The sequence below is a fragment of the Lampris incognitus genome, chromosome 2 (assembly GCF_029633865.1).
Source record: "Lampris incognitus isolate fLamInc1 chromosome 2, fLamInc1.hap2, whole genome shotgun sequence".
Taxonomy (NCBI): Eukaryota; Metazoa; Chordata; class Actinopteri; order Lampriformes; family Lampridae; genus Lampris; species Lampris incognitus.
In genome coordinates this window covers 11,960,080-11,977,945 of record NC_079212.1, presented here as the reverse complement: position 1 = coordinate 11,977,945, position 17,866 = coordinate 11,960,080, and the positions used below count along the sequence as shown (strand labels likewise).

The 17,866-nt window shown below is 40.4% G+C and overlaps 1 protein-coding gene across 1 annotated transcript; it reads left to right on the top strand.

The window, feature by feature from the left end:
• The first annotated feature begins 343 nt into the window (after positions 1-343).
• Positions 344-17,214, top strand: tfcp2 (transcription factor CP2). The gene is made up of 16 exons (XM_056273544.1): positions 344-576; positions 809-1,008; positions 2,485-2,636; positions 2,871-2,947; positions 3,104-3,209; positions 3,570-3,676; positions 4,015-4,167; positions 4,295-4,405; positions 7,023-7,111; positions 7,316-7,364; positions 14,364-14,457; positions 14,811-14,901; positions 15,036-15,142; positions 15,341-15,483; positions 15,676-15,727; positions 15,891-17,214. The coding sequence occupies exons 2-16, from the start codon at positions 887-889 to the stop codon at positions 15,926-15,928; spliced, it is 1,491 nt and encodes a 496-aa protein (XP_056129519.1). The 5' UTR covers positions 344-576; positions 809-886; the 3' UTR covers positions 15,929-17,214.
• Positions 17,215-17,866: the final 652 nt, after the last annotated feature.

The window sequence follows — 17,866 nt, the reverse complement described above, 5'->3', positions numbered from 1 at the left end:
ACACAAAACAAACTTTTGGGTATCGAAACCCCTAAATGTCGCTCAGGTGCAATAAGACACAGCCGCTCTGGTCGCCATCTTGGGCGCCCTCAGAGAGGTATAAAATTACAACGAGGAGGAATTTCCGAGTTTGGTTTAATCCAAATTAGGGCTCTACAACGCGTCGGTAAGTGGCGGTAGAGCGCCTGAACGCTGGAGGTGGATGCCTAAAAACGATACGCGAAGAAGAAAACGAACCGGAAATTACGGAAGCTTCTTTTCCTGACGAAACTAGGTAAACAAACAAAAGAATGTCGTTCTTTTTCACTTTTTTCAGTTCGATTTCGTCGTGACTTGGGTTGACTAATGGATATTCATACAAGAACCTCTCTTTTTCGTTAATACCCGTTCCCCTTGGCATTGGAAACGTTTACATTTTCCTCCTAAGTGTAGCTAGCTAGCTACCTAGTTTGGCTAGCAGGGTACGATAAGTGGTTCCCTCGACATGTTTATTTTAGTACTGGAGCGTAACAGCGAGAGGTGATGGCATGAATGTGCTGCAGTATTAGCAACTAGCTGCGCCTCTCTGACTTAAAGGTAAGTTATTAATCATACTGTGAGTAAGGAAAAGGGGGGTGTTATGGCTCAGATGTCTTGGTTTTGTCAGTGCTTCCTCGGAATTAATAAGTGGGATGCATTTAAACATGAGTCTTGGAAGTTTTGCTCACTACTTATAGAGATCTCAAACAGGACATTCGTCGCAAAGAATTGATATCTGTGGCAGTAGTTATTGTGGGTGACCCATGGTTTATTCCGCTTTTTCCACCAGATTGCAATTTCTTTGGGCACAGGTCGGCAACTGGGCTTTACAGGGGATAGCACTCCGCAAGATCTACACATCGTCACCATGGCATGGGCTCTGAAATTGCCGCTCACTGATGAAGTGATTGAGTCAGGTCTGGTCCAGGACTTTGATGCGAGTCTCTCGGGTATTGGCCAAGAGCTTGGAGCTGGAGCATACAGTATGAGGTACAGTATAAGATTAGAAAGGTCAGAATACGTTGTTTCCACTTAAATTGTTCAATCCAACAAACAGGTTTGATGTAGTTTGATTGAACCTGGTGGAAACTAATGTAACATGTATGTGTTTATTTGGGAGCTGCACATGCGCTACAGTGTTTTATTTTACAGTTATAGTAATGGAGGCTGCAAACTAATTTGTCCTTAAGAATGATTATAAAACTCTTGCATGACTTGGTCTTCATGCAAATGCAATACGTTTTAGGATTCCCACTGACTGATCATAGATTTTCAGGCAGTTGGTGCACTTGTGTTGTATTTTGTGCCACAAAAGGGGCTGAAATTAAGAAAATCCTTTCATGTATTCTTTGAAAGATTTTAAAGACAGTCAGTGCATCTAAGGTAGCGTCAGATAACAGGTCACAACATTGTTCATCTACACACAATTTTTGATAGGCTTTTATGCACAGAACAACTATTCTGAAGAGGAATACTGTGATTGGGGTTGTTTGAGCTGATGCCAGTCCCACTCATAAAAGAAGATTGCCCCATTTTTATCTGTTCCGTTTTGTTAAGTACAGTTTGCTTCAAAATGTCCTGTCAGGTTGCTTTTTATCATCAGTATATATTTTCTTGCAAAATTAGGGTGTAGTTTAAACAGAAATGTTGCTCGATAATTACTTTTATAATTTGTAGATAAATACTTAATATATGAATAGGACTTTCACTTAAACATGGTAGAATTGCAAATATAATTTTAGGAACAGATGAACTGCAAAGCAACATGCTTGGTGATCACTGGATAGTGAATACTGCTTCACAAAATTTGAGTTGAGTATCAGTGTTGGCTCATCACTGGTCAGCAATTTGCTGTTCTCTTATAGTAAAAATGTGTTTATAGATGTGTTTTTGATTAAATTGTTCATCCTTCATCATAATTTCAATATTCGCCTATTGTTTAAAATGACCTCAAAGACTTTATTCATCGGCAGTCTTGGGAAATTCTTCTAGATTTTTGCTGACTCAGGCACATCGCTTTGCCGTGGAAAGAATGCTCTTTCCCTTTCTGTGTCCTTTTGTTGACTTAGTAAGTGCTCTGTTACATGATACTCTAGAGTCTGCAAAGTGCCTCTTCCACACTGAAATTCTTCTGTTGAGAAGAGAAATGAGATAGACAGGCGGGATACCTTGGCATTTGGTTTTGTTGCCCCTATTACACCGTTCTATTTAATGAACTGCAAATTTGGATATCAGAAGCCAGTTAGTTTTCCACTGGTTGCTACTGATTCTTTATAGCTTTGTACTATCCATCTTTTATATTCTTGGTCTATTTGTTGAGGATAGAAGTAATGAATTATAACAGTTGAATACAGGGATTCACGTTTCAATGAAACCAAAGAGAAAGTTGTAAGTGTGTCATACAGTTATGGAATTGGACTTTGCCAGCTGACTGACTACACTGTTCTCTTGTCTCTTTTTCTCCAGCGATGTGCTTGCCCTCCCCATCTTCAAGCAGGAGGAGTCTAACCTTCCTCCAGAGACTGAAAACAAGATCCTTCCCTTCCAATATGTTCTGTGCGCAGCTACCTCACCTGCTGTCAAACTACACGATGAAACACTCACCTACCTCAACCAAGGTCAGCATTTGGATCACGGTGACAGTGCTCCTGTGGACTTGGTGTGATTTTGTAGCCAGTGGTAATAAATAACTAGATAAAAACACAAAAGCCTTGTTTGTGTGTTGTATGACTGCAAACATTAGACTACAACTATGCATTCATGGTCAAAGAATTAGTACATGTGTCACTGTAGCACCATGTTGTACCTTACATCTCAACATCATTATTCATAGTGTTGACTGGTCATTGCAGGACAGTCCTATGAAATTCGAATGCTTGATAATCAGAAAATGGGGGAGCTGCCTGAGATCACTGGGAAAATGGTGAAGGTAAGATCCTAACATGGGAATTCATTCATAGATAACTCACAGATATAACTGTCTTAATATGTGCTACTACATTCCAGTGTAAATGTGTCAGATCTAGCGGCAGCTGCAGCAGGGCCTTTCTTTGATATTTTGCTAACATTGGCCTGTGAATTCCAGAGCATCATCCGCGTGGTGTTCCATGACCGACGCCTTCAGTACACAGAGCACCAGCAGCTGGAAGGCTGGCGCTGGAATCGGCCTGGGGATCGTATCCTTGATTTGGGTGAGCTTAGCTTCTCTTCAATGAACATAGAGAGAGAGAAGTGATTGCTAAAAACTATGCTGTGTTTTGGTGTCACAGGAATATTGCTGTGCAACCGTGTATGTATATTAACCTTCCAACAGAGTGGAGTTTAGATATTATCAGTTCTGAAAGAGGACTGCTCATAAGACATGCCTGAGACATGTCCATTATGGTTACGTGACATAAGTAGATCTCTAACATTAGCTTAGTAGGGGGTTTGGTTTGGACCCTAGATGTTGCAGTGGAATTATAAAAGACTGCAGCAATGTTGTGGTGAAGATGGCATGCGTAGACAAATTCACATGTGGTAACAGTCTGTTTCACATTGATCCATTGCAGATATCCCAATGTCAGTTGGCATGATCGACCCCAGGGCTAACCCTACTCAGCTTAACACTGTGGAGTTCCTATGGGACCCATCAAAAAGAACCTCAGTTTTTATCCAGGTAGCATGTCGAACAGCACGGTTGTTTGGCTAGTACAAGATGTAACTTATATTTCTGTGTGATTCTGACTGAGTTTCATTCTTATAATGTTGATTGGCGCTGACCTCAGATAAACCAGGGCTCTTTCTCATAGAGCCCTAATGTTTCAATATTTAGCATACTCATCCATTCACTTTGGCAAACTTTACTGTATTTCTAAGGGAAATAGTTACAAATAAACAATTTTGTTAAAATCTGTGTAGCTTCTTGTCAAATATATATTGTTGTTTTACTGACTCAGGCTAAAAGATATACTGACCTGTTTGGGTTTCAAATATGTATGCACCTTTTCAATTTAGGTTCACTGCATAAGCACAGAATTCACCATGCGCAAACATGGAGGAGAAAAAGGTGTTCCCTTCCGCATCCAGATCGACACTTTCAAAGAGAACGAGAGCGGGGAGTACACAGAACACCTCCATTCCGCCTCCTGCCAGGTGAAAGTCTTTAAGGTGAGAGGAAAGTGCAAAAAGATTAAAACATTTTTTAAACACCTTAATGGGTAAGTTGGTTGTATCACTACTGATCCATGGTAATCTGATCACTGATTGCTGTGTCAGTGACGCTTATCTGTTTTAGCCTAAAGGTGCTGACAGGAAGCAGAAGACCGACAGGGAGAAAATGGAGAAGAGGGCACCTCAGGAGAAGGAGAAGTACCAGCCCTCCTATGAAACCACCATCCTGACAGAGGTGAGCAAAAATGTTACATGTGTATTCAGGATGTATGGTCAATGGAATGTATAGGGATGAGGATAATGAAATGATTAAAAAAAAACAGAAAAAAACTTAACCATTCAGTCATAGAAAATAAAGTCTAATTTGCAATGATGGCTTGAAAAAAGATTGAGTTGGGGGGGCTTGTTTAGGTGAAGTATATAATTTTTATATTCGGTATATATTTTGTTATTAATTGTTTGTTACATGAACATACTATACATCCAGAACTTCCCTTCACATTGATTGATCAGTATCAGCTATATTAAGCCTGATCAAATTCTAATTCTTTATTTATCTTACCCCCTTACTCTCCATCTACACCAGCTGTCATATAGGTATTGTAAATTCACCATAGGGGTCGTAAACTGACATCGTCTCACAGCTTGCAGCAGTGGGGCATGTGTTTTAAAAAGTCAACAACAACAAGCGGCTGAAATAACTGCAGTGTGGAACTTCTTTAAATTGGAAGATGAAAGCAGCCCAACAGCCACTTGTAATGTCTGAAATGCCAGTGTATCATGTGGCGGTAGTAACCAAGCTACTTTTAACATGCCTAGTATGTATGATAAGGCACTTAAAAATAAGTCATTCAAAGGAACATGAGTTTGCTTGTTACTCTCTGGAGTCTCCTTTCTGTTTGGTCAGTGGTTCATATTTTTAAGAGCTATTGTATAGTTCGTTTACTTTGTTATTTGTCAAAAAAATAAAAAAATAAAACCATTAGTGGACAGCTGTGATGCTATTTTTTTTCTTTTTGCAGAGCCATTAAATTGTCAAGCATATCTTACCTAAATTGGATTGGTTTTACGTACTCAACGTGTACTCTATGCAGCTGTATTATGCAGGAACATAGTATATACTGGATTGTCGGATTGGTGGCAAAAATAGTCAGCATTCACATTTTGCACATCTCTGGCTCCCCTGGTTTTCCAATAAAGATCTCCCAGGTTCAGTCTGTTATGCTATTCATTGTAGATGCTCACGTTAGTTTTTCTATCTATTGCCCCACAGTTGGTGGTTGGGGTTGTCGCCAACAGAGCGTAATCTTTTCCTTGCAGTTAACAGTAAGACTCTGAGTATAAACCGTTTTCATTACTCATATGTTCCGTTATCACTCCGGTTAATAAATACATGTATAAATACGTCGAAGGAAAAGATGTGTGTCTTTGCCAGTTTTCCCACATTGTCTCCAGCACAGTGTAGAAAGACTCCCTGCAGATGTGGATGTGATCTGCAGTACTCTGAAGGACCCCTCCTTCAATTTTCAGTTACATTTCTCCAAAGAAAGACTTATTGTAATTTTATTACTACTTGGGCACATCTCCTCCCATTCATATTAATAGTTTTATCTCTATTTCCCGTTATTCTTTAATGTAATGTGCCATTTGATGAGTATACCCATTTATTTCTTATTGTCCTATTTTGCAATGAGCTTGAATCGGGAATGGTAGCGATTCATCTAGTACCCATATCCTTACAAATCTATGTTACCAACATCCTTAATTTGGCTGACTGATAATAATTTCTAAAATTAGCTTGGTCCAACCTCCCTCTGTCATTTTGGAAGAGGAGCGTGTCAAGACTTATTCTGTACAATTTGTTTTTTGTCAGAAGTTTGTCTAAATCTATGAAGGTGTTCCCAGGTATACGTATAGGTAGAGGCTGAATGGAAAAATAATTTTTTTTTATAGTATTCAAATTGTCTCTGTCCTGGCTACTTGTGATAGGGGCACTGTGTCACATGTCTTTACATCTTCTTTGATTTATGGCACCAATATTTTTGTAGTGGTTCAGTGGTTAGCGCAGTTGCCTCACAGCAAAAAGGTCCCGGGTTCGAGCCCCGGGGTAGTCCAACCTTCGGGGTCGTCTCGAGTCATCCTCTGTGTAGAGTTTGCATGTTCTCCCCATGTCTGCGTGGGTTTCCTCCCACAGTCCAAAGACATGTAGGTCAGGTGAATTGGCCCTACTAAATTGTCCCTAGGTGTGAATGTGTGTATGTGTGTGTGTCGGCCCTGTGATGGACTGGCAGCCTGTACAGGGTGTCTCTCCACCTGCCACCCAATGACTGCTGGGATAGGCTCCAGCATCCCACGACTCCGGTTGGGATAAGTGGCTTGGATAAATGATGAATGGATATTTTTGTAGTTTAACTTGTAGAACTCTACACCAGCTGCATTCACTGATAAGTCCCCTCTCTCCAGCTGGAATTACTTGTATAACTGGCTTACCATTGGGGTCAGGACGATGCTCAAGTATCTAGATCTCTGTTCAGCCCAGTGGGAGGATGCCACCTCATTAAAATGAAGTAACTAACTTCATGCCATAATCATAGCCTTAGAATGTGGTCTTATTTACTTTATGGCTTGATGACACAGACACAAGTGCACTCTGAAACAGATACCAAATGACATAAAACCACAGAAACATCAAGACACAAAATTAACACACACAGGAAAGCAACCATAGCAACGACAACTGGCGGTAAAACCAAGATTACCAGGGAAGGTCGATGGTGATAATTGGTGGCTTCTTAACTGTGGTTTACTGGTTACCAAAGCATCTGGATAACACAAGCCTTGTTCTTTTGCAGTGCTCTCCTTGGCCTGAGGTCACCTATGTCAACAACTCCCCATCCCCTGGCTTCAACAACACGCACAACAGCTTCCCAGTGACAGAAGGGTATTGGTGCACATCGATTTCTACCAATACTGCATGACTGATCCTCTTTACTACAAGTGATTGACCATAAATATGCATTTGGTGGGGTACTTGTGGTAGAAACATTTGTGAAACATAGGCTAGATGTCTTCTCTTTTTTTTTACAACTGGAGATAACTGTTATTTAAACACAATTCCTCTATTTCATTTTGTTGTTGTTGTCAGAAATGGATCACCCAACCATCAGCCTGAGCCTGTTGTTCAGACAGTAGATGTAAGTATAAGTGCACTTAGTCTCTGTGTGGGTCACGTAGTTGTAGTTCACTGTCTGTCTCTGTCCCAACCTCACCAAGCACCTTCAGTGATGCTCACACTATCACTAGGTTCACATCGGCAAAGCTGACGCACTGTTGTGTCTTTTCTCTACATTGATAGTTTACTGTACTACTAGTTAGCGTCCTTAGAGAAAAGCCCAACTGTAACAAAGACAAGTGATTGGTCTGAGGTGGAAATTGGTCAGAAATCATTTGAAATCATTTGAGGTGGCGTTATTAGATGACCATAATAGATGGTAGATATCATAAAGGGTTTCCCCCACAACCGTTTGTTTTTACAGATTTGAAAAGATCCCTCAGATTCTTTTTCCAGCATAGAAATGTCTAGGGCAGCTGCCCTGCTGGTATTGGAAGACTAAAAGCCTAAGACAATGGACAGGTGGTCTGAGAATGAAGGGATAATGTAGTGGTGTACAGGTCAGGAATAAGAGCAAATAAGATGGCTGACCGATCTCTTAATCTAACTCAAGGGTGAGTCATAAACCTTTACACAAATTAAAGACTTTGTTTTAATTCAAATTGAGATAAAATTGATTGTAGAGAAAATGGGTATTTGTTAGGACAAATGGATTTTAAAAGCCCCAATTACTTTATTGCCAACTTGTAACTGCCAGGTGAACAATGACCTAATTTGTGGTTCTAAAAGAGACAAATTCTTTCAGTATTCAGTTGAATTCAGTTCAGTCTATTGTCATTAAAAACAATTGCAGGTACATGTTAAAAACAAAATAAGAGCTGCGGCTTCACCAAACAGTGCAAGACAGATATAGACAAACATGGCAAACATAGTATAAGATGTATACAGATGAAGACTAAAAGCTAAAGATAAGTAAAAAAAAAAAGAAGAAAAAAAAAGCACAAGTGTAAACGTTTTACAGACATTCAGTGGGTGGCCAGGTTCAGGTGGGTAATGGCTTGAGGAAAGAAGCTGTTTTTGAGCCTGGTCGTGTGGGCTTTTAGGCTCCTGTAGTGCCTCCCAGAGCGTAGGAGGGAGAGCAGTCCATGGTTGGATGGGTGGAATTTGCTGATGCTGAGACCCCTTCGAAGGCAGCGTTTGTGATAAATGTCTTTTATGGCTGAGAGCTGGGTACCGGTGATATGCTGGGCTGCCTTGACAACCCGCTGCAGGGAACAGATGATCGAATTTATGTCCAGCTGGAACCCACTGCAAACATCAAATTGCCAAAACTATCGCATAAGACTGGCAAACCGGGCATCCAGGTAGTGTGGCAGTCTATTCCGTTGCCTACCAACACGGGGATCGCCGGTTCGAATCCCTGTGTTACCCTCTGGCTTGGTCGGGCATCCCACAGACACAATTGACCGTGTCTGCGGTCGGGAAGCCAAATGTGGGTGTGTGTCCTGGTCACTGCCCGAGAGCCTCCTCTGGTCGGTCAGGGCGTTTGTTCCGGGGGGGAGGGGGAACTGGGGGGGAATATGCGTGATCCTCCCGCGTGCTACGTCCCCTGGCGAAACTCCTCACTGTCAGGTGAAAAGAAGCGGCTGGCGACTTCACATGTATCGGAGGAGGCATGTGGTAGTCTGCAGCCCTCCCTGGCTCAGCAGAGGGGGTGGAGCAGCAACCGGGACGGCTCGGAAGAGTGGGGTAATTGGCTTGATACAACTGGGGAGGAAAAAAAGGGGAGGGGGACTGGCAAACCACATCTTGCAAAACGTTTTCCTCAACTGAAAATGAGGTGATGAATTTCAAAGGCTTCAGTGTGTTTTAAGTTATTGCATTTAACTGTCGGCAGTTGTGAAAGAACAAATGCGATGTTAACAAGCATTGTGCCTCTCCTTTTTCTACCAACTATTCATTTGTACTGTGAGAGCAAACAGGCATGTTGGAATTTTTTCCATGCTTTTTATTTGGGTTGGCCTAGCCAGAGAGGTTGGCTGTGTTAGAGATATTTGAGATCAGATTATTCCTGTTTATCTAGTTGTGTGCTTAGACAAATGATCAATTCAGACCAGCTAACTATAGAAGTCTCAAGGGGTTTACAAGTTTACTGTTGGTTTACAAGATGGTTGTGAGACCAGCTATATTATATGGTTTGGAGACGGTGGCACTGACAAAAAGACAGGAAGCGGAGCTGGAGGTGGCAGAGTTGAAGACACTAATAAGAGTTTTGTTGGGAGTGATGAAGAAGGACAGGATTAAGAACAAGTATATTAGAGGGACAGCTCAGGTTGGACGGTTTGGAGACAAAACAAGAGGCAAGATTGAGATGCTTTGGACATTTGCTGAGGAGAGATGCTTGGTATATTGGGAGAAGGATGCTGAATATGGAGCTGCCAGGGAAGAGGAAAAGAGGAAGGCCAAAGAGGAGGTTTATGGATGTGGTGAGGGAGGACATGCAGGTGGCTGATGTGACAGGAAGATGCAGAGGACAGGAAGAGATGGAAACAGATGATCTGCTGTGGTGACCCCTAAAGGAAGCAGCTGAAAGTAGTAGTAGTAGTAGTAGTAGTAGTAGTTGTTGTAGTAGTAGTAATTGTAGAAGTCTCAAGCATGTTAAGGAACTCTGAAGGAAGGACACACTAAGTGAGGATTTCTAATATACTGTGTGTAGTGTTGTACAAATTGGCAATTAAACTGGCATTCAGAAAATACAAGTTCTCTTTAGATGGCAGTCCGGATTTGGTCATCACCCGGTTGGTTAGCATAATCTGTGTGTAGTTTTCTTTCATATATCAAGACAACGTATGTTTCTTGTTGACAAAGAGTGTTGCATGAAATGTTCATATTTTAAGCAATATTATTCACAGCGTGTTGACTGTTTGTTTTATCGTGATATAGTCATGGATAATGAAACTCTGAAGGAAGGACATACCGAGAGAGACTTTCTAGTATACTGTGTAGTGTTGTATAAATTGGCAATTAAACTGGCATTCGGAAAATACAAGTTCACTTTAGCTGGTATTCAACAGTCCTTCAGTATATTCCCTTGCAGGGGCTGGAAGACAACAGTTAACATTTCCGTCCACTTACTCATGAATAGCGCCTCAGCTTTCTCTCCATGCCTGCTTAAACACAAGGGTGTGTATAGACTTGAGAGTATAATGATGTACACAAGTGCCTTGGTGACCAGATGGGTAATTGTTGTTTTAATGAGTGTCTGTGGATTCAGACATTTTTATCATTGTTGTTTTTATTTACTGACACCTGTGCTGATACTGGGTAATTGCCTTAGTGTTTGAACACTCTAAAACCCAAAGTTTCAGTCAAATGAGATCGAGTGGCCAGTGCAGTTGTCAGCACCTTTTTCATTGCCAAGCAAAACAATCTTGTTGAATCTGAGTTGTAGCTATTGACGTCACAGATGTGATGTGGTGGACGACTCTTTACGAGATTGGGCTGCCATAGCTGCTGGTAGCCAAAACAGCTTTGCTTCATCAGTAGGAATGTAACGATACTCACAAATTCCCCGATACAAATATGCTGACAATTCAAATTTGTGAGACGAGAAATGAATCGCAATACTCCGCTGAGACAGCGGAGGACGCTATGTACTTTTGAGTTCGCTTGTATGACGTCATCACCGCGTTACTAGCTGTATCAAGGCGCAAAGATTTCATCTTGTTCTTGTTTGTACCTGACATATTATGACATATTATGTAAGAGATTTTCTTTATTTGTATCATTAATTTGTTTTTGATCTGGAATTTTGTTTTAAAATTCAATTTAGTTTTTTTTTTAAATTTAAGACAAACAATATTTTCCGTTTCACTTTTATAAAAAAGAAATATGCATTGTTTTGCATAGTTTATAACCTGTCAGAAATAAAAAAGGATCATTTAATTTGATTAAAAACAAAAAAAGATAAGAGAAACTATTTTATAGATTTTTGCCTGAGAAATAAATTTCGGTCATAATTTGTCTTCGATCTCTTCTTGTTAAAAAAAATTGTGAGAAACTCGTATTGTGAATCGTGTCCAATTGTGAGTTGAGTGTGTCGTTAGATCCCTATCCACCAGATATTCATTTGCAGCTAGCTGCCTCAGTCCTCTGCATTTGGCTGCTGTGATAATGAAATTACCAACTTCAGTAGGATTTGTGTGTTGGCTAGTCATAGTTTACAACAGAAAGAGGTAAAGAGCACAGTTTCCTGTATTTGACCTTAAAGATGCTATGAGGCGTTTTGGATTTTTGTTGACTAGCACACCCCAGTAAGCAGTAGTATTTTGTGGAAGAGCGACCTGATTTTACATAAACATTGCCTCTTGTTGCGCAGATCTACATTCTCCGATTGGAAGCTTGTGCATTTGTTTTAAAGAGAAGAGTGAAAGATGTGTTTTCGAAAAACCGGTACTTGCAGGGATACAGGGATGAGGTCATTTCAGAATCAACTTTATCAGAATCAGAATCAACCTTGACCAAGTGTGTCTCTAATTGTGGCTATATGTATGTACACGTCTGTGTGCTTTAAATTGTTTCATCAGATTTTATGGGGAATCCGAACGCAGAGACGAGGATTTAGAATGATTAGTAGCAACGTCAGATCTTGTTGCTGATGGTTAATTTGTTTATGTCAGTTATATAGAAATACCAAAATTGATTTGAGTGAGATAAATAATCAGTGAAAACTCACTAGCAGCTTTAAATAGCTTTTCTACTGGCCAAGAGGATGGCACAACACGAGAGAGCTAGCACGTCAGGCCAGGACTCCACAGTCTACACCCATCTACGGGCGAGTGGCCACTCTTTCAAGGATGAGGATGTGCACATCCTTGATAGGGAGGAACGCTGGTTTGAACGGGGAGTCAAGTGCCCCTTTTCCACTGCATGGTACTGGCTCAACGCGATTCTACTCTATTCGACTCTGCTCGCTTTACTTTTTGGAATTTTGTTTTCCACTGCAGATGGCGGTGGAAAACAAAATATTTAATAATATTTTCCCCTTACAGTGAAACCCGTTGGTCATTTGTGGGCGTGTTGACTAGTTTTTCCTCCCTTGTCTACCAGCGCCCCACGCGAGTTTTTTATTTTCAAAAAAGAAAAGAAAAGAAAATCAACAAGACCAACTCTAAATGTGTGCTTCACATGAACAATATTAGTGTAACTAAGAGATTCGCTGACAACAAATAATTTTTTACATAGATAGATTATCAACTATAACACAAGTTTCATAAGACTCGCTTTGGCATTTCCTGGTTATAAACAGAGCGGTTCAATTTCTCTCTGACCAGTCAGTGGTCAGATTTTATTTATATTTAAGTAAATATGAATAAATGTTATTTATATATTTTTATATTGTATTTATTTATTTTTATTTTTATTTGAATTTATGTATTTTTATTTATTTATCTATTTATTTTATAGTATTTTATTTATATTTAAATAAATATACATTATATTTTATTTGTTTTATTTATTTTTGAGTGATATTTTCATGTCACTTTTTAGTATCAGCTCAGATCACTTGGAACCTCAATGGAGTTGGTCCCAAAAAAAGTACCTGGTACCAGGTACTATCCCTAACTTTTGCCCAATGGAAAACCAAGAAAGTGAGTAGAGTTGAGTTGAGTTGAGCCGGTGCCATGCAGTGGAAAAGAGGCAATTTAAAGAGGCCTTCTATGTGAAGAGTGAACGACCATCCCTGAACCGAGGGGGGAGGCCTAATAGTACATCTGTTGCCATCTTATAATGTTGTGATTGCAACCATTTCCAAATCCTCTGTGAATAGTACACATGGCCATTGAAACTCTACTTAATGGTCACAGCAATTTGCATATGAAACTGACTTGTTTTCACTTTATAAGGGTGGGGATACCTGCAGTCCGTTGAGACTGAAGAAATCACTTAGATGAGTGATGAAACATTTCTCTCTCAATAAACGTTGTGTCCAGATGAACTGATTCAACTTTCTTTGATTTTTCTATTTTGTTCTTTAACGTGTGTAATCTTGTAATCTGTTGATTAGAACCTGTGTGTGGTTTTCTTGCATACATCAAAACAATTGATGTTTCATGTTGACACAGCAAGCATGTTGACAGAGCATCACCTGAAATGTTCATATTTTAAGCAGTATTGTTTAAACTCATAGTGTGCAGACTGTTTGTTTTATGGTAAGATACTCATGGCTTAGCTGTGGTCTTAAATACACTAGTAATAGAATTTGTTTGCAAGAACATTTACAGGATTGTAGCCATAGATTTGAGAGCGCATCCTCAGTTTTCTCTTTAGTTCTGTCCTCCATTTTCCGAAGCTCCCAATAATTGTATTTTATTTCTACCAAATACATAAGATTTGATGTAGCTGTTGTGCTGTTTGGCTCAGCACCTATTTAGAAATCTGCTGTGGGTGTTGGAGGTTGGGGGGGGGGTTGCCTAAAGGATTATCAAGTAGGTGGCTTTCATCACAGCTGTTCCCTGAATTAGGCCATGATACCTCTACATGACTCCACATTGAGTCCTGGCATTACACCTCTGTTGATCAGCAACTAAATCAACATCTAATCCACCAAATATCTTTAGTTAGGCTTATTCCAAGTTCCACACATTAGATTTAATGTTTTTCTTCCTTCAGCTGTAATCCTAACAACAGTAGGCTAACGGTGTAGTTGGCCCTTGCTGGAAACTGCCTGGTTAGCAGTTAAGGAACAGTTGTATGAATAATCATGGAAGAATAAAAAGTGAAACCCTCTTTCTGCTGGTTAAAATGCCTGATGCAGATGGAAATCTAAAAACATTGCATCATGTTGCAAATATTTTTAGTATTTTAGTTTCTGGTTTGCATTAATGAAATGGTCCCATTAAAAAAAAAAAGAACATTGATTTTTGTTTTATTATTATTTGAAGTTAAGGGGAAATGCAACATATTGATTTTTGTATTTGAATTTATATGGCCTTAAACTTATTTCACCTCAGATCTAAAATTGTGTTTGAAATATTTCCTTTTTTTTCTGTCTTTCTGTCGCTCACCTTTTCTCTCTCAGAATTTGTTACCTGCAGCAACACCACAGGAAGCACAGCAGTGGCTCCATAGAAACCGCTTCTCACCCTTCTGTCGGCTCTTCACCAACTTCTCAGGTAAACTGGCTTCTGATAACAGAGATGGCATAGAAAATATGTCTGTTAATTGCAGTACGTTACTTGGATTGACTATTTCAGAATAGGTAGACCCAACTCACTCTTTATTTCAAGGAAATTGAGCAGCCCACCATGCTGTTATTCACTGTTAAATACACCTTACGTTGGATATTTGTAACACTTCAGAGCAGAGTGAGCACGGAAGGAGAAGAAGTAGCTTGGGAAGTTTCTGCAGTCTCGTAACGTCCAGCCGTCTGGGCTTTCAGGAGAAGCCTCTCATTGATTTGATTTCAGTGCAGTAGAAGGGCTTTTATGGTGCAGATGTAAAGAACAAGCTATTGTTTATGCACCAGGGGCAGACCTGTTGAAGCTGACAAGAGAGGATGTCATTCAGATCTGCGGGCCAGCTGATGGAATAAGGCTCTTCAATGCACTGAAGGGACGGTGGGTCTCCACCTTTTTCAGTTATTAAAAAAAAAAGAAAAAAAGTATTGAAATACCTGGAAAAGTTTTAGATGTTCAGTGATGTCAGCCTGTTTTGCTGATGTCCTTTCTTGTATGGATATTTTGAAATACAGAGTGGTACGTCCGAGACTGACCGTTTATGTGTGCCAGGAGTCTCAGCAGGCACGGGAACAACAAGTGAAACATGAAAATGGAGACACTGCCAGCAACACTTTTTTTGGTCGGTTTGAGTTTTGAGTTTATGCTTATCTCTTCCAATGTCACCATGAACACATACTATACAAACCATACTGAATAGTCAAAAGTCTTAACCTAAGGCTTCATTATACAACTTTGTGCATTCCATATTTGTAATTTTGTACAAACTACTTGGGACGAAAATGTCTTTGCTAATGACAGCTTGTGTATCTGTTTGCAGTGTATCATGCTATCTACTTGGAGGATCTCACATCTACCGAGCTCACTGAGAAGATAGCTCAACTGTTTAACATCTCACCCAGGCAAATAAGCCAGATCTTTAAACAAGGTCCCACTGGCATTCATGTATTGGTTAGTGACGAGGTAAGGTCCCTTCTTCTTAAGGTCCCCTAAGATGTCTTGTATGCATTCTGCAGTTCCTGCCTGTATGAGGGCTAAACCTCTACTATGTCACTTATAAGGCAAAGCCTTTAGACCAGTCATCTTTAACTCATTTTGTGTGGACAGTAGATTTAAGATAACTAGGCGCTAACACGTGTTTTCCCTCTTTAACAGATGATTCAGAACTTCCAAGATGAAGTGTGTTTTGTTTTGGATACAATGAAAGGTATTTCAGCATTTCCATTAACAAAGTTCCTCACTGAGCGTACTAATGGTGCATATTTTACCGCCCCCTTTTCAGAGTTACCCTCTGATGTTTCTCTATGTTTACACTAGTCAGAGCCATGATTTGTTTATCATTGATAACTTTCCCAATTTTTTCCCTCCAGATGAAACGAATGATGGTTACCACATCATCTTGAAGTGAAGACTGAATGGGGGATTAGTGTAGCCCCGCTCTCTCCTTTTTAGACCCGACCCTGTCAGCCCCTTGACAGCTTCATACTCCTCGCCGTTCCTGGAATGAGCTGGAGATGACCCCATCATCCCAGTTTGGGTATACCCAACAATTCTCTAGGGGCTGCAATGGGAAAATGCACCCGAAGCACCTGGCCCCTGGCCCTCTCCTCTCTATACCTTTATTGTCTTACTTTTGAAGGAGTGACTCTGTTCTGAGTTGCCATGCTGAAGTGACATTCACCTCCTTGCCCCACTAATGTTTCCATCAAATGGTTCCATTTTCTTCTCTGTTGCTCATGTGTCATGGAAAAGAGATTAAAGGCGTCATCGGACGCACTCTCCAGTTTCTTAAACTGAGCATCTGGTGTGCCAAAGCTATGAGCTTCAGAATCAAGAGTTTGTTGTCCCCCATTTAGCTTCTTTTTTTAATTTTTTTTTTCTTAAAGCAGCTTCCCAGTGTCTGCCTTACAGTTTTCAACCTCAATCCTGCATTGCAACATGGTTCTCCCTACTCCTGTGGAGGTACTGTACTGGATCCACCTTGACCAGTATGGAAGGAACATAGCAGTGCTTTGACAGCTCATGCAACCACTCAGGCACAGGAAAGGACGCCAAGAAGCGTCAAATTCAATGATCAGGATATCAAGGGCAATTCTGAGAACTGATCCTCAGACCTCCGCTGACACCTGTGGTTCCTTTGAAAGCGAACAGTGTCTGTCTTATTCCCATTGTCACTGTTACTTGTGAGTCAACATGAAAGGATTTCCCAACGCCCTGAACACTGTTAGGACTGTGAAGTGAGTGGTCACGTTAACCCATCGTTGATTTTGCTTATGAGTCTTGAATAATGATGGAAGTACTGCCTATTCGTGTGAATGCAGTAGCTACACCAGCAGCCTGCCTCTGTCCACATACTACAATCTATTCCCACCATCCTATTTAGCACTTGGAATTCATTGTGTTGGCCATTTTTAAATATTAATTTCTAGATAATTGTTGAAAAAATATTTTCATGGTGAATTTTGTGTTACTTTGCCTGTTTTTATAATCTTTTTAACAGACATACTCCACAACAGATATTACCACTTCCGAATACTAATTGTAGTGGATCTTTTGGCATACCAGAACAGCATGTGGGAAAAAAAAGATATTGCTGGTTTCTGTCCAATCCGTAGTATGGCTTACATTAAGTGAATAGTTCTGCATTTTAGATGTTGTTCATCTTTGCCCCATCTCAGAAAAATTAAAATACTTACCTATATGCCGACTGCTGTCTTTTCTCCCCTTAATGTGTTTGAACAGTTTTCAGTTTCAAATGCCGAGCTTGTGGCCTCACCTTAAACCTCATCAGGCTCCTCAGTCAAGCAGCTGTTAGAAATCATTCAGCACTTAAATGAAATTATTTCCGTCATCATCTTTAGGCAAACACATGCTGTCCTTTTGTATAGGTGTCCTACATAGCCATTTTGTTGCTATGCAAGCTGGATTTTTTTTTGTTGAAAAAAGCTGATAATAGATGTTTTCACATTTGAATGAATAGGATTTGTTTGTTTTTGTGTGTGTGTGTGTAATTTTACTTGTGCTGTGAGGCAATAATCCTCTCATCTTGAACGCATTCGACCGCAGCGTCTGGACAAAGGAACCACTGCGACTACACTTCCCAGTATTCGTGGCGCGGGGCATATTTGTGACGTCACAATAAGTATATATGGCTACAGTGAAGGCTCTCTCTCCCCATTGTTACATTGTAACAAACCGGGGCAGGCGCAAAGGGAAGAAGGGCGTCATTTCCTCAGAAAGGAGGAAAAAAATATATATAACATTTTGCAACATTTTGACACCAAATAAAAGGAGGGCCTATCCACGTTCACGTGCGAAGACGGCGAGCCGAACCGAGCCGGTCGAA

Bases quoted from the DNA above. Each gene is read 5' to 3' on its own strand.
- tfcp2 (XM_056273544.1), top strand. From the start codon at position 887: ATGGCATGGGCTCTGAAATTGCCGCTCACTGATGAAGTGATTGAGTCA. The intron at 3,210-3,569 runs GTGAGCTTAGCT...GATCCATTGCAG, and splicing joins GGATCGTATCCTTGATTTGG to ATATCCCAATGTCAGTTGGC. The intron at 15,143-15,340 runs GTCGGTTTGAGT...ATCTGTTTGCAG, and splicing joins TGCCAGCAACACTTTTTTTG to TGTATCATGCTATCTACTTG.